Source organism: Thunnus thynnus, chromosome 7 (genome assembly GCF_963924715.1).
Source record: "Thunnus thynnus chromosome 7, fThuThy2.1, whole genome shotgun sequence".
Classification (NCBI taxonomy): Eukaryota; Metazoa; Chordata; class Actinopteri; order Scombriformes; family Scombridae; genus Thunnus; species Thunnus thynnus.
Window position 1 is genome coordinate 31,785,607 of NC_089523.1, and position 17,622 is coordinate 31,803,228.

The 17,622-nt window shown below is 40.0% G+C and overlaps 1 protein-coding gene across 2 annotated transcripts in view; it reads left to right on the top strand.

Moving 5' to 3' along the window:
* Positions 1-17,622, top strand: part of si:cabz01090165.1 (uncharacterized protein LOC100333421 homolog) — a 76,760-nt gene that overhangs the window by 47,222 nt on the left and 11,916 nt on the right. For both annotated transcript variants that reach the window (XM_067595506.1, XM_067595507.1), the window contains exons 8-10: positions 6,753-6,936; positions 8,115-8,349; positions 8,435-8,704. In XM_067595506.1, the coding sequence (XP_067451607.1) occupies positions 6,753-6,936; positions 8,115-8,349; positions 8,435-8,559 (544 nt within the window). In that variant the 3' untranslated portion in view covers positions 8,560-8,704. The remainder of the gene's footprint in view (positions 1-6,752; positions 6,937-8,114; positions 8,350-8,434; positions 8,705-17,622) is intronic.

The window sequence follows — 17,622 nt, forward strand, 5'->3', positions numbered from 1 at the left end:
TTGCCCTTAATATATTTTGCAATTGTGCAAGTGATCATTTTAACCCCAAAACATGATCTTTCCCAAACCCTAACCAAATGGTTTTTGTGCCTAAACCTAACCAGACCTTAACCACAGCGTGTTTACACCACAAATCATCATTATTTATTTAATAAGCACGTTAAAAAACACTAAGATGTTAGGGGTTATCAGACACTGATAATGTTTGTTACCTGACAAAACCGACTTTTTCTATATTACTGAGGTCTTCTGCTAAATTCAGCATCATGTTTCACAAAGCAGAACTCTGATTTAATGAAATGATGTTATAGAAATTGCGTAGACGTGCTGACTGGCAGTATTTCAGGATGTCAAACAGCAACGTTACACATCTTGGGAATCCCACACAGGTCTGTTCAATCCACACCGACTCCGACCTGCATTTCTGCGTCTCTGTTCACAGAACCGGCCGTCTGTCTGCCTTCACCAGGCTGACTGACAGCAGATATTTACTGAACCAAAATACTGTTTTTATGTCGGCTCCATGGGAAGAAATCAGCAACGTTTGTATTTATCGACTCATCGATTTTATTTCCCACCGTAGCAGACGATGGGGAATCTGCCTGTAGTGAAACAGGCAGCTCACAGACAGACCGGGAGCCTCGATCAATCAGTGTAGATATGCTTAATACGTTGAAAACACATATACAGCAGACAGATATCTGTGTGATTTAAACAGCCGTCTGTGCAGATTACACTTCACTAAATGTGACAGAAATAGACTTGAGTGTCTCCATGAGCGTCTGGGAGTCAGTGCGGATTGATACGTTTAATAAAACGGGAGCGAATCTGTTCTTTGAGATGTACTTTCTATGTGAATTAGGCTACTTTAGTTTATTTAACTTAGTTCACAGAAGAGCTGTTAAAGTTAAATAACAGCCGACTCTTTAGGAGTCATAAAAAGTCATGATTCAAGAGTATCATCTGTGTAACGGGGGACGCAGATCTGTTAAATTGAGCAATATATTAACGGACTATGGAAAGTAGTAATGCTGGCAGTCACTGGGAGTTTTCGTGATAACGGGCCGTCGGTCCAATTGGGCCAAGGGGCAGTCCCCAAAGTGGTGGGTTGGAACTATTCAAATAAGAAAATACTAATTCCCACCATTGCTCATAGTTGAACTTTTAGGATCTTTCTGTAATTAAACAGACAAACTGGACTGAAAACAGAGTTGCTTCGGCTGTGGAAACAACCAAAAGCTCAGGAGGATAAACGTGGATCAGCAGGGACTGAGTGTGACCTGCTGTCTGTTTCCAGCAGCGACAGAGAAGTTCAAGCAAATATTTGAGCTACAAATTATTCATGTGATACATGTATGACATGCAGATGACTGTGTCATTAAAAGTTTCCCTGAAAACGCTTTATGAATCATATATCAAAGGCACGAACTGCCTTCTGAAGTTAAGAAAATTTAATTTCTCACTTTACAATTGAATGTTTCACTTCAAACACAGCAGGGTTATGGTCTGCTGCTAAACTTTGAGTCACACGGGGGGAAAATAAAGCACAAAACCCTGACGCTGCTGCTGTATTTGCTCTATAATGTTGTGTATTCGTCAAAGCCTCGGGCTGAAACATGACTTACCTCGAGCAACAACTTGGCTACAGGCGATAATAATAGCTGTGCATTTATTCTTTCAGTGTGTGTGTGTGTGTGTGTGTGTGTGAGAGAGAGAGAGAGAGAGAGCCGTAGGCATTCGTTCAACCATTAGTCTGACCCAGAACACTGCAGCACTTATAGACCAGACCTCTATAATAGACCTCTCTAGTGGACATACACACACAGTCGCATATTCACACTGAGGCCCTTTTTTTTTTTTTTTAAGAAGTCTTCCTCTCAGTTTGTCTCTGAAACACACACACACACACACACACACACACACACACAAAGCCCCGAGGGTCAGGATAGGCTTTATAATTCAATTCCTTGCCTCTTCACCTCCGCTGCTGTGTTGATAAATAGGAACTGTCCTGCACCGCCTGACACCTGAATAATATATAGGACACACACACACACACACATACACACACACACACACACACACACACACAGGCAGGACATACACAGAGAGAGAATACAGGTGTAAACACATGTACACTCTGCCCTCTCAACATCAGATTTGCTTTATTGGTATGGCCATATTCAGGTGCAGTATATTCCCAAATTAGGTTTTAAAAGGTTAAAATTGTATAATAATAATAATAATTCAGGATTTTAAAGCTATACTCATTGATTTTTTTTGTCCACTTTTGGGGTGGAAAAACGAGCTGTAAACACAACATCGACGTATCAGCATGTATCAGCAGCAAACAGTCACTTATTTACACATCTAGCAGACACAGAGCATCCCGCCGGAGTCCTGTTTGTGTCCACCTGATGAATGAAGCTCAATATTCTCAGCTATGAGTTCAGTCCGAGTGCAGACGTTGTAGAAAGTGAGGATTTTAAAGATCGTTGGCATCGGACGTTATACGGGGGGGGGTTTTGCAGAATCATCCATTATTGATGTTCTTATCTTGGTATAAAGTTGTTTGGTCTCCGCCAACTCCTGAGAAAAAATATATCTCTCCCTTTAGCTGCAAGATGTTTTTCTTCACTAGCTAGTCTCTAACTTTGTCCGCCTGCTGTGTGGTGTTGGGCAGGTGGTGTATACTGGGTTTTATCAGAACTGGTTTGCTCCCCGTTGAGAACTGAAAGTGAGTCTGAACCAGACGGTAAATGTGGCCTAAAAAGAGGCTGAAAAGCTCTGTAAAGCTGCAGAGTTGGTGATAATTCTCTATGGGATTTGTCACAGTGACTCACACCTTTTACATGTTACATAGTCGTTTGATTCAGTGTTAAAGAGGACGTATCATGATCATTTCCAGCTCTGTATTTATATTCTGGAGCTCTACTGGAATGTCTTTGCATGATTTACAGTAAAACAAACCTCCTTATTTATCTTCTACTGGTCCTTTATGCAGCCCCTCAGTTCAGCTTCTGTCTCAAACAGGCCGTTTTAGCTCCTGTCTCTTTAAGACCCGCCTCTTGATGAGCCCACTCTGTTCTGATTGGTTAGTTCCCTCAGCAGACTTCCTCTAGCTCCAGAGGCTTCGTAAACAAACAATAGTAGTCGGATTTCACTTCTTTTTCACGTTATTTACCCGAAATGTAAACTTCTCAAATACATCCGTTTGATGAGGACGTAGATATAACTTTGCAAACGAAGCTTTTGGTGCAGAATTATGATTTTCAGCATTTTTGCATACATTCACCTCAAGTTTTGGCACTTTGACCATGTTTAACAGACATCCGACATTATAACAGAAGCCCATATAAATAACAGAAATGACAAAAAAACAAGATGATAATTAGTTGAGACTAAATAGTGAAAAACTAAAGTCTGTGATATTATAATAAAAGAAAAAACAATGCTTTCCTCCTCCTTCCTGTCAGGCCTTCTTCTACTGGAACACATACCGACTCTCAGTAGAGTGTTTAAGTCTTTACAGAATGTCTGGCTGTATCCCTGCTTGTTTTTAAGAAAGTGTGTGTGTGTGTGTGTGTGTGTGTGTGTGTGTGTGTGTGTGTGTGTGTGTGTGTGTGTGTGTGTGTGTTTGAGTCGGTCCAACGTTTGCAGTAATCTTGGCGTTTCAGAGGGTGGCCTGGTTCACAGCTCCCATGTATCCCTTATGCTCACTTATCACTCCATCGCTAACATCTCCTTTGCTCTCTGCACAGCCCATAATACTTTATCTTTGTTCTTTTCCTCTCAGTTCTTTTTTTTTTTTTTTACAAGCTGTTCTCTCTACTTTCCTCCATCACAAGCTCTCCGTCTTCTTAAGGGTGGCACAGTCAAAATTTCTTACCACTTTCTTACCAATTCTTTGTTTTTAGAATTTCAAATATCAAGTTTCAAATATCAATATATCACAGCTCCTGATCAGCTGATCACCTGTCATGTTCTTCTAGTTGATAGTCATGGTGACTGCTCAGAATGTATTGGTTCTTCTTTTTAATGCGTATATATGTATATAACAATATGATATAATAACAATAGTTTTCTAAATGTGCACTAATACAACACATCCAAAACTGCGCAGTGGAGATTGGACGATGATTTTCATGTGGACTTATTTATCTTTATTAAGGATCATAAAGTTTTTGTGAAGCCTTTTCCACACTTTTCCAACAACTCCACTGTCCAAAACGTCCAAAAATATGTCAAAATATGTTTTAATAGTTTTTGGAGAACAACAGAGGTGTTTCCACGTCCGCTAGGGTGTGTGACGTACATTTTGTTATCAGAGGGTCTGTCTGTTGTGTCCACACAGACCTGTCCCACGGATGTATAATAAGAGCTGGATGGGAGCCGCCGCTTAGCCTTGCAGCCAATTTTTCCTTGTGGCCACTCGCGGTATTGCAGCAAAAAATCCCCCTGCGGCCCAAAAAGGATTTTCCTCATAGACCACCATTGTAAAAGAGACGCCTGTAAAACTGTTGACAGGACGCCTTAAACTGCAAACAGCGTCAATGATGACTCTTTCAATTATGAACTTTTGATCCATGGAAGTTTTATGTTTAAAAAACTTTCCTCAAGCCGTGAAAAGCAATTTAAAAATCCGTGACGTCATCACAATGTAAAGTCTATGGGCCGAGCAGGAGCTCGCAGGCGGGGCCAGCAGGGGGGAAACATTACTGCGGATATTCAGTGGGCCGCACAACGCGGAAGCAAACTTGGAAGCTAGAAACTTTTTTCTGGTGTATGCACCAGGCGAGCAATTCCTATAGGACTGAATGGGCGCCATTTTTAGTCCGGTATCCAGCTCTTATAATACGTCCATGACCTGTCCACACTAGTCCACTCGGTCACAATGCTGTGTTCCTGTAGACGGTGATCTACTGCGCATGTGTGGAACGCATCCTCCAACCAGACCCCAGAAGGTAGTTTAAACAGAACAACTACACGTCCGTGGTGTCCGCAGCTGTACAGATCAGTTCATTGTTGACTTGGATCCAAACATGAGATTGACAATAAGAAAAATATAGAAAATCGACAGCCTGATCATTTAAGCATCAGTGCTCTTAAAGATTTCCATGATAAAAACATCAGGCTGCTTGTACACAACACAAAGTAAGCTAGTTAAAGATAACACTGTGATCATATTTTGAATCTATCTGCAGTGGATGTGATGGTGTCAGTGCAAGCAGAACAAGAGTCATTACAACCAGCAAAGCAGCAACATCAATACAAGAATCTAAAGATGTGCACGAGGACCACCGGGTCACGATTAGATAGAGACGGACTGAGACAGAAAAGATAAGACACATGTCTTCACTCTGCAGCAGCTCCTTCTGTTCAACCGTGGACTCAGAATGATAAAATACATCAACATGATAAGATGTGATAAAAAAAACAAAACACCAGGAAGTAGAGATAAAATCAACTCTTCAAGTAGAGGAGATAAAAATGAAACTCCTCACCTCAAAATGACAATTTGACTGCTGTGGATAATAGATGTGACGGGGTCATTTGGAATTAATTGAAATAGAATTAAAACGGTAATAAAACCAATGAGTAAAGACCTTTTTTACATAGAAAGTTTTAAGGCGATTAAACAGTAAAAAAAAAAAAAAAACCTATTAGACTTTAATTTTATTTGCTCCAAGATTGACTTTCTCCCATTTTCACCTGCATCGCCACACATGGCGACGTAAACAACGATGGAGGATCATCTACTTGTCCATAAAAACATCAGATGTTGGCATTTCAGACCCAAATAAGAGTAAAATGAGGACACATGTCTTAATGAACAGAAGCTTCCAAGACCATAAAGGTGCACAAGTGGCCTTCAGCTTTAACTGTTTACATCTACACGACTAAAACCTGGACGACCTGTTAGTTTGTAGACTAGATTCAGAGCAGAGACTCATCTCATCTGCCTGACATGATGATAGTTTTGTAAAACACAATAAAACAAACTCAGTCTGAATTTAGTTCTTTCATTCTTCCTGGTTCAATACACACCAGCAAACTTCTTCACTGCTGTCCTCACTGTCTCCGCTAGAATACAATAATTGTCCGAGTCACAGTGACAAATGAAATTGATTTTTGTTCCTGTGTAGCTCGGTGGTTAAGCTCTGTCACTGCGTGTATTTACTGCCTCGTTAATATGGGATCTTCAGGGATTCTTGTCCCTGCAAATTACAAAACTAAGAGAGGAACGTCAGCTGGTTTATCTGACTTCTACAGCGTTTCCTCCTGTGGTTTGTTTTGTTTGTCACCAATGAGAATAATGAACTTTGCTACCAAAAATAATGGCAACAAGACGCCTGAAAAAGTCTAACCAACCACCAAACACAGAAATCTTAACTGTCACTCACTGAAATAAACACCAACAAAGAAGAATATACATTATGTTTATCTAACAGTACACTTCAGCCCAGGGAAACAAAGTTTTTATGACTTTTATCCACAAGTGTAATTAGGTAGTATGACCAAATTTTCCTTTTATCAATGTAGAGACTTGAACATGACTCCTCGCTACGTTTGTTGTTGTCAGTAAAGATCTCAAGCTGATATAAGACACTTATGAAGAAGAAATGCAATTATCGTTTCTCTCTACACAACCTGAACCCCCGTGGAAGACTTATTGTTCGCCAAATGATCTATAAAGCAGCTCAAAATAAGATAAAAACCCTTCCTCTCTGTCTTCTTCCTCTCATATTCAGGATGATCCCAGCCAACCACAAGTACTTCCTGCTGAGTGACCTGGCGTCGTCGCGGGACTACGAGCTGTGTGTTTTGGCTGTCTACGATGACGGCATCACGGCCCTGACGGGCACCAAGCTGGTGGGCTGCGTGTCCTTCACCACGGAGACCGAGTACGGACGCTGTCACTCTCTACGAGACCAGGTTAGTGTTACACCAATATCGCCATGGCAACTCATTGAGATGAACAGCAGGAATTTGGATAAACGCTTTCTCTCAAAGAGTGTCTTAACTCCTGGAAAGAGCAATGTAATCTGGTACTAATTAGCTAGATGAGGACTGTGTTCAATTAGTTAATTATCTCCGCCAGGTGTAAGCCTGGAAGGAGATCATGCATTTGGTTGTGTGTGTGTGTGTGTATCTATCTGCAGCTCATCTTACATACTACTGGACCCATCTACCTAATATTTTCTGTGCACATTTATGACTGCATGCTCATGGACCTTTATGACGCAATTCCTTATGAGCCTCTAGTAAAGCTTAGACTTTTGTATTTTCAGGAGTCCTGCGTTATGACATAGCAAAAGGCATTTCCGTCAATCCACTAGGCTAAAAACAAGGCTTCTCTGATGTTTTGCAGGCCACATTTTGGCCTTTTGTCGTGGCACAATAACCAACATCCATAGAAAAGTTTGGTCTCATCTTTAACAGAAGCATCTGCAGATTAATTCCATACCTGATATGTTATGATCCACTAAAGTTAGACAGGATATGAGATGAATAAATGGCCCATTTTTTGTTAGCTTCACTGCCATCTTGACTGGAAGGGACAATTAATTAAGATTCAACTCCTCTTTGTTTGGGAGGGGAGAGGGAGGAAGAGAGGAGTTTTATTTCGTGTGATGTGTTAGAACAAAATGTTCTAAATAAATAACAATGTTTAAATTGAGACGTTTCCTCACTACGTTTGTGCACTCAGGTGAACCCAGGACTCTTGGTTACCATTAAACTATTCTGTTCATCCTAAAGAAAACTGAGACTATATTAAAATCTTTGCGTACATACATCTATATAAGAAAACTTACACACCTGATGGAGATCTGCACTCTCTATGACTGATACACAGTACAACAAGTACTAATAAACTTCACCCAAATCTATTGCTTCTATTTTCTATTTAACAACTTTCCGTTTTTTGTTTTTTTTAACAAATTCAAATAAATAATGGACACTTGCTGAGTGTCTGAGAAAAGTACAAAATTACATAGTTATCTCCAGGAAACCAAACTGTTCAGAAACCAACGGGTGACGTCATGGTAACTACGTCCATATTTTTATACAGTCTATACACCAGACTAACTGTTTCTGATCTTTCTCTCCAGTTTCTCGGCGGCACCATGATCATCATCATCGGGGGCATCATTGTGGCCTCCGTCCTCGTCTTCATCTTCATCCTCCTGATGAAGTACAAGCTGCACAGTAACCACTACAAACAGAAAGCTGCGGCTCGCCACGCCAACGTCTGCTCCCAGACCAATGGAGGAGGAGGAGGAGGAGGAGGAGGTGGTGGCACCAACATTCTCGCTCTGCCTCCATCCTCCTCCTCTGCAGGGCAAGGTAGGTGGATGGGAGGAGGAGGAAAGATGTGACTCCTCTTTGTCATTGCTTCTAATAACCTTCCTCCATCTTGTCGTCTCCCCAGGTGGAGGTGCTAATAAAAACTCCCAGCCATCTTCTTCAATGGAGGGAATGGGAGGAGCTTCTCTCCGAGGGACGACTGTAGTGGACTTAAATCCTGCCCATGACGATGACACCATCTCCCAATAACACACAAGAAACTGTCAGTCAAACCCACAACCCACCAATCTCTAAGCCCAAACCAATACTCCACCTCCCTCCCCCTTATTTTTGATTTGTTGCTGGTGCCTGGAGCCAAACTCCACTTTACGCTGAGGAGCGGCTCCTGTCATTGGTGAGTAACCGCTACCAGGGACGTGAGGGATTTGGGGAGGACAGCCAGTGATGTGCAAGACGAGTAGTGACAGATAGTGTGATCCACCTGTGAGAAAGGTGACACTTGTTTAAAGAGTCAGTTGATATCTTTCCTTTCAGGGAGTTTTAACATAGCTGTCCAAACAAAATTTCATTTGTAGAGGCTTAGAGCATTAAAAATGACACTTGAAAAATGCAATATTAACTTTCAGCAAATAATGTCCCGATTAATCTAGATAATCCACAGACCCCTTTGTGAATTTCTTCAGTCGAAGGAAGTTTCAGTTAAAACTGTTGACAGTGAGGTTTGTGGATTTTTTCTTGGAAAGACATGTTGGAAGACAGAAAATCTTTAAAATCTCCCTCTACTAAACAGCTAATTGTTGTGGAGTTTTCTATCTTTAGGGGTTACGTTGGGTCAAGCCTTGGCCTTGAGGTCACACTGTAATTTTTAAGGAGAAAGGAGGCCTCTCTAATAAAGGGTAAATCAGCATTGCCATGGTTACCAAGGTCGGAGAGGGCCTTCCTAGACAACACAGATTGGTGAATAAATTGGTGAATGTATGACTATTGACATAATCATACATTCAAACCACAATGCAACGTGACCTGAACTGACACGGGTAAAATGCATCCTTGTTTAGAAACTAGTGAACCAATTAGACTAATTTTTCATATTGTAGGCTGATCTGTTGAGGTTAAAGACTAAGAGTCAGACCTTCAGGGGTCAGAATGGAAAGAGACAGCATCAGAGTGCAGAACACTTCGATGTTTGCTGTTTCAGTTTCTCCTTGATCAAGTGCTTCAATTAACATTTTCAGCATTAAGACGTCAATATTTCCACAACACTAATGTTCACATTTTTAAATGTATCAGTGTTGTTTTCCTATGCAACCCCACATGAAACTTACACATTACCCTTTTTAATATAGAAATAAACAAATTTCACCAAATTAGTATATTTCTACTATTAGTCTAACTGTCTAGTTAAGGTCAAGTCAAGTCAGTTTTACTTGTATAGCCCAATATTACAAATCACAATATGCCTCGGGGCTTTACAGCGTGTACAGCAATACAACATCCTCTATCCTTAAACTCTCGATTCTGGAAAAAATGGCAGAAAGCTCAGGAAGATCAACAGAGGAAGGATCCTTCTCCCAGGACGGACAGACAGGAAACAGATGTTGAGTGTACAGAATAGACCAAGACAATAAAATTAAAGCCTGGACAAACAGGATGACAAAATTATAGATAGACTGATGACATATATCAATGGCCAAAGCACAAAACCTCCTATCTGCAGAATTTTCCGATTGGCGGATTTCACTTTGGATGATGAGAACAAGGAAGGCTGTCTGTCTTCAAGATAATCCCGCCCTTTGTTGTGACAGAAAAGTCACACAACAAAACAAAAACACAGCGCAGAGTCCCTGGATGTGTAGAGAGGCTACAGCACGAGTGTGTTACACAATCACTGAACATTCATTTCCAGCAGACGAGGAAGCAAATACACTGAATTTAAGGAATTCTGACCCTCGTATAATACAATGTAGTAACTATTACATTTACTACATCTTTTTACCTGAAAACAAACTTAATTTTAATTTGAATTATTAACTTAATTTAGAGCATCGTTTTGTAGAACCTCTTCCAACTTGCACCAAGTGCAAAAGCTCCTATCTGCACTTTGTGAGGCATTAATACCTAGTCAGTATTGTTAACATGTAATAGGGATGTGCAGAGAGCTCAGTATTTGTATTTGTATCTATATTTGTTGAGGCAGCAAAACTATTTGTATTTGTATTTGTATTCGATTAAAAGTGGACAGAGGCTTAAAAATCAGTTAAAAATATGCTTTTAATGTAAGAAAATTAAAGTGTTACAATAAGTGTTCATGAAGTGTGTGTCAGTAGCTCAGTTTTATCTCTGGGGAACACTCTCAACTCCGGGAGTGATGTCCGAATTAGGAAATGTGCGTCATGTAGCAGGTGGATGTGACTGACCTGCGTGCTGGTATTTGACATGGTTTATTTTTCTTCCTGAAAACAAATCCTTTTTGAAATATTTGTATGAAACAAATATTCGTAAAAAAAACACTATTTGTGCTTTGCCAAATAATGTATTTGTATTTGGGCGCAACCCTAACATATAATATAATAATATAGTCCAAAAACAGTGTATTATATATTGGGTATCCTTAACAAATAGCATTCTGCAAGAAAACAAGTTTTTTTTAGTTTTCTCAAACAAGTGCATTTTTCAGAGAGGAGGTTTTGCTCTTCAGCCATCGATATATTAGAAAGAAAGGAGTGCATTTAAATATGGTACACCTCACCCTTACTGCAGAGAGTGCAGAGAGACAGGAGGAGTAGAAACTGGAGAGAGAGAGAGAGAGGAAGAGTCACATCTGAAGTTTGTTTGAAATTGAAATCCGAAACAGAAAACAGACGGGTGCTGAGAGAGAAAGTGACAGAGAGGACAGACAGTGAGTCGCTTTAGTAAACATGAGGACAAAGTTCATTCATCCTGCATGACTGAGCACCAACTGAACACTCTTCCATTAAAACTACACTTTGATGAACAGTCACTCACCTGGATACGGTACACACACACACACACACACATAGAGAGCAGTACAAAGTAGTATTCTTTTAATGCTGTCCTTACTGTTTCACTACATAGAAACACAGGAGTCTCCTGGATAATGAAACATAATTTATATTTTATTATTTCAGCCTTTTTTTGGGAGGAATAATGTTTTTTTCCCCCCGTCGGTCTAGCTTGGCAGATGGCCTTAAATACTGCAATATGCATGACCTTCTGCCACTGTAGCTATGAGTAGTAGTGAATTCAAAATGCTACAGAACAGTAGAAATGATCACATTTGCTCCTTAGACTGAGTGATTACATTATATATATATACAAAACTATTTCCAAATAAATGATTCCCAGCACATTTGTAAATGGAAATGAGCAAAATTAAATAACGTGAAGAGTTTTTGGGAACACGGATCACTGCATTAAACATCAATATGATTATTTTATGTAATTTTGCATATACAGCTCCCTGATTAACACATCGCAGCTACTGTTCGTTCTCTCTGTCTGTGTTACACTACGTAACAGTCAACTTCCTCATGTGAGATCAACTTCTTGTCAGTAACTGACAGTAGAGCTCCGACGTCTATTAGTCAATCAACAGATAATTAATCGCTTACTATTTTGATAATCGTTTTGAATAAATTTCCTAGTTCCAGCTTCTTAAATGTAAATATTTGCTGGTTTCTTTAGTCCTGTACTGAATATTTTTGGGTTGTTGACTGTTTGTTTGGGACAAAACAAGACATTTTAGGATGCATCTTGGGCTTTAGGAAACATTTTTTCACCATTTTCACCATTTTAAAGGGGAGGTATTATGCTTTTCCTTATTTTCAGACATATATATATATATATAATGTCACAATGTCGGATATTCATGTTAAAAGTGGCTGACGTGTCAAATAACAAGGTAAACGTATGTAGCAGTAATCCCTGTGAGCAGAAAGCAGCAGCTTCAGACTGCTCTGAACGCTCGGTGTCCAACTGTTTTTTTCTTCTTTAAGCCCAAGCTGACATCAGTTTGTGACGGATTTCTTTATATGGACATCTGCTATGTGCACAGCGCTCCAGGAGTAGCTATGACGCCATGACACAGCACAGCAAAGTAAAATAAATAGTTTACCTGTTGGAGGTGCGCTGGTCGTCTGCAGCTCTTCATAAAACATCATCATCACTGTGGCTGTTTCTGCTTGTACTCTTCCTCCCTGCGTTATTTCTAACTGATCCGCTCAACAAATAGCTCCAAATAGCTCCACATGTTGTTGTTTCAACCGGTTTTTAGCGCTGCTAATGAAGCTAATTCAGTGAGGAACACGTTTTTACTTCCTGTAAATTCTTCGCAATAAAAGTCTCCCATTAGTCAGTCATTTAAAGGCTTTTAATTTGAAACAGAAAAGCAGGAAATGTTTGATCTGCATTGACATAAAGTTACACAACTCTGATACGTAAAGCTGGCCAATCAGAACAGAGCGGGCTCATCGGGAGGGCGGGCCTTAAAGAGACAGGAGCTAAAATGGAGCGTAAGAGAATCTGTGTATATTGAGTTGCTGGATAAAGGGCCAGTATAATATAAATAAGGAGTTTTTTTGAACTTTGAATCATGCAGAGCTACTCTAGTGGAGTCCCAAAAAATAAAAATTTAGAGCCGAAATGAGCATAATCGGTCCTCTTTAAAGACCAAATGACTGATCGAGAAAATAACGGACAGATTAATCACAACTGAAAATATCACGAGGAGAAGTGTTGTGGAGTTTTGAGGCGGTGAAGTCGTCTATCGGGGAATCCCTTCAGGATATAAATCTTTATTGGCTGAGATAAGTGAAACCAAATATGCACAGATTTAGTTGATTTACTTAGTTGTCCTGTTGAAAAGTTTTCGTCTTTACATTTTCACTTTTTACTCTAGAGAAATTCTGATTGTAGCTCTGCTCGGAGTTTATTTCACAATGAAAGCAAACACAGGCTTTCTCACTGTATTACCCGTTATTACTTTCTCTTGTCTCTTCCTCTCTCAACCTTGGGCAAACACATTCTCTCTATTACTTTGTGTTGCCTCTTCCTCCCAATACAAACAAGTTTTGTTTCCCTCTGTGTCTCTCACCCTCTTCCTCCCTGTAGTCATTTGTTTGATTTTAATGAGTTGTTTTGTTTTGATGCTTCCTTTCTCTTCTCCGTTTTCTTTCATATTTGAGGTCAAGGTCATTTTGTTTGTCTGTTATCCTCAGCCGTAGCTTTTCTCTTTATCTTGTGATATTTCTGCTACCAATTTTAGTCTCAAATTGAGATATATACCCTATTGTGAGGTATCTATCAAAGCTCTGGAGGATTTTCTCCCCTTCAACGCAATTTATGAGCTGTTTCTTTTCTTTTTTATCTCTCTATGTGAATTGAAATATTGGTCCCGTGTAGTTCAATGGATGAAGTGTGACACCGGTGCTGTTTAGGGTGAGAAGCTCCATTCACTTTTTAACTAAACAGTCCTGTGTGACCCGACACATACACGCTTCTGTTCGACCTTTTCATTCTTGTCTCTCTGAAAACATTTTTACAAGCAACATGGCAGGAACATGACAGACGATTATCTTTTCTGTATCAAGAGGTTCTGCTTTGAGTTGGAGTTTATTGGTGTTTTGGGGGCATTTTATGCCTTTTAATTTCACTTTGACAGTAGACAGATGACAGGAAGAGACAGATGGACGATATACAACAAAGGTCCTCAGCCTTGAGTTAAGTTTGGGTGACTTTGACCTCATTTCCACCCAGTATTAACATGTGATCTGTGCCTGGATGTTTTATCTGGATCAGGGAAAACGTGTTCATACAGGTGTGATTGTACACAGGATGCATTGCAATCAGAATGCAATCCGGCTTTGTGATCAGATCTCAGTTGTAAATGACATCTGTCCAGTTTGGTCACAGCCTTCCACCCATTATGTTGAAAGGTCACCTGACTCCACCTCTTCCTGCTGATAAGGCTGGCAATTTTCTATATTTTTCTCATTACATCTTATTCCTCTGTGCCGTAGACCTCTGTTGTTTAAAAAAAAAAACACGTCAGTGAGCCACACCGCTGCACTGGGTGACATGTTCCTTCATTATGAAGAGTTTTGTCTCATTAGTTTGTTTAGAAACGACTCCAAAGACTAATAACAGCGATCATCTTTTCAGTCTCAGGTGATTAGTTCAGTGTAAGGCAGACGCCTCTGAGCATGTGCAGGAATGCATAACATTTACAGTGCTTTGCTAGCTTGTTGTGCTACATATCACAATCTCTTGACTTTGTACATTATACATTTCTCTAAGCCCGCTGAAAAGCTAGAGATGAGTATCACCTTGTTTATTGACAAGTCCGTCAGCTCCATCTACCTCATTTGCATTTTGAGATCCAGTCAAAATGCAGATTACAATTAGGTAACAAAATGCCCATGATCAGATGGTTATCCAGATCAGGTGGTCTAACTTTATTGATACTGTTCCTTGTTCAGACAAAATAGCAGCAGTTTATTGTAGTTGTGGCTCTGTGTGTAGTGTTTCAGGATAGTCCACATTTTAGGTGTCTGATCATAGTTTGCACTACAGAATCTCTATCCACATTACAGGACAGTGACTTTCACTCATTCAGCATTAGCAGTGGTTAATTTGTAGTTGCTGTTTGTATGACTACAATTTGACTAAACAATGTACAGTACATATGGAAACAAGAAGTAATATTAACAAATTGTGAGAACAATTAGAGTACCAACAGTATATAGCTTTGTTTCTCCAAATGTGGACACCATTTCCCATCATGCTTATCACTTCCTGTCCTTCCAAATCTGACCATCTCTCTGTTTCTTCTCCTCTCTTCTTCACCCATTCCTCCTCTGTGCTATCTGACTTCTTCTGTAATAATTTTAGTACTTTAATAATACACCATCTCACATTTTGTCACGCATGTATGCACACATGCGCACACACCCGTATGCACATGCAGAAACACAATTTTTTTTTTTTTTCTCATGGAAGCAATCTCAGTGGCCCCCGCTGGCCCCTCAGGCCATTTGTTGTGGGTTTAATATCTACTATACACACACACACACATGTTCACACAGAGGCAATCTTGACACACCTGCTTCCTCTTCGATACACATGAACTCAGCTGGTGTTTGGTCAGCCTGACTCACCGTTGCCCGAAATGCCATTAGTACCCTCTCCCACCAGACACACACACACACACACATTCAGCCACAGGCACACATAATATATCGAGTAAATGCAAACCTCGTATCACCATTGTTTTCTGCTTTTATATCACTTTAATGAGTAAATTTTCCATCCCTCTGAGGCCCATTAAAAACCATTAAAATGTTTAGATAATAGTTAACTGTTTGCTTCACTGAGGTTAAAAATCTAATACAGGAGTGAGGTCTCCTTGCTCAAATGTTGCAGCATCATGTTTATACATTACGGCCAAAATACACCAGACACAGACGCGGCGTGACATGTCTGTCGCAGCATGGCTGCAGCGGAGCACGTTCATTATAATCAACTGAAGCTGCTTCACCGACCACAGAAGCCACGCAGCACCTGGTCTATTTTCTCTATGTGTGGTTATGCAGCCCCCCAACAGGTAAAACCTACATAGAACTGTGTAAAAAAAAACAAGTACAGTCTGTTTAAAAATAACTCATTGTATCAGAGGCATTGCAACATAACAGTGCAACCTTGTGGGTTTTTTTTTTTCAATCAAATCAATGTGTATCCATGATCCTGCAGTTAAAACAATCCCGTTAATTAATTCAGTAAGTTAATATAACAAACTCTGCATAACCAACTGCATTATCGCTTGGCAAAACTCAATATGCATGCAGTGATGGAGATGGAGTTGATGTAGCAGGTAGAAAATCCTGCTCCGCCCCGCGTACATGACTCACCGCATCCACTCCGGGTGTATTTCAGCTGTTATGCTACTAATTTGCATCAGCAAATCTATTTTGACAGAATCCTAATGTCGTTTTTTTTTTTTTTTAATCAGCATAATTTGAAATGTTTTTAATTAACATATTTAATAAACATATATGCAAAGTCAAAATGCATCTGCAAAATGTTTCAACTTTCAGCATAATTTAGTTATTTTCCATCAATATCCTCTCACAGCAACTGAAGCTTTATGTTAAGTTATATTTTGGCAGTCAAGGACAAACTGTCATCTTGGTTAAATATCCCTCCAGACATGTTTTAAAATACTGTATATAAAAAATACTCTGCTTGGGATAATAATTTGGTTTTTCCCCCCCAAACATTGCTAATTACCTCACTAAAATACTTAAAATTGCATCTACTCCGACTCCCACTTTGAAAAATCCAGAATCAATGAATATGTAAATATTTTTAATTTCAGAAGTTTAACTGGACACAAGATGTCTCCTACTTCACTGAAAAGGCCATTCTGAGTGTATGTGCCCTGGAGTTGCACACTGTACCATGAACATTGCATATTGTTGTAAATACATCATTCTGCACACAGAAGCTCAGACATCTAAGTGAAATACCAATGAGCAAAACACGTGTTTTGAGAGGAGGGGGACTTTAAATATTAGGGTTAGGGTTAAGAGTTAGGGTTAGGGTTAAGGGTTAGGGTTAGGGGTTAAGGGTTAAGGGTTAGGGTTAGGGGTTAGGGTTAGGGTTAAGGGTTAAGGGTTAGGGTTAGGGGTTAGGGTTAGGGTTAAGGGTTAAGGGTTAGGGATAGAGTTAGGGTTTAGGGTTAGGGTTAGGTTTAGGGTTAAGGGTTAGGGTTAAGGGTTAGGGATAGAGTTAGGGTTAGGGTTAGAGTTAAGGGTTATGGTTAGGGTTAAGGGTTAGGGTTAGAGTTAGGGTTTAGGGTTAGAGTTAGGGTTAGGGGTTAGGGTTAGGGTTAAGGGTTAAGGGTTAGGGTTAGGGGTTAGGGTTAGGGTTAAGGGTTAAGGGTTAGGGATAGAGTTAGGGTTAGGGTTAGAGTTAAGGGTTATGGTTAGGGTTAAGGGTTAGGGTTAGAGTTAGGGTTTAGGGTTAGAGTTAGGGTTAGGGGTTAGGGTTAAGGGTTAAGGGTTAGGGTTAGGGGTTAGGGTTAAGGGTTAGGGATAGAGTTAGGGTTAGGGTTAGAGTTAAGGGTTATGGTTAGGGTTAAGGGTTAGGGTTAGAGTTAGGGTTTAGGGTTAGAGTTAGGGTTAGGGGTTAGGGTTAGGGTTAAGGGTTAAGGGTTAGGGTTAGGGGTTAGGGTTAGGGTTAAGGGTTAAGGGTTAGGGATAGAGTTAGGGTTTAGGGTTAGGGTTAGGTTTAGGG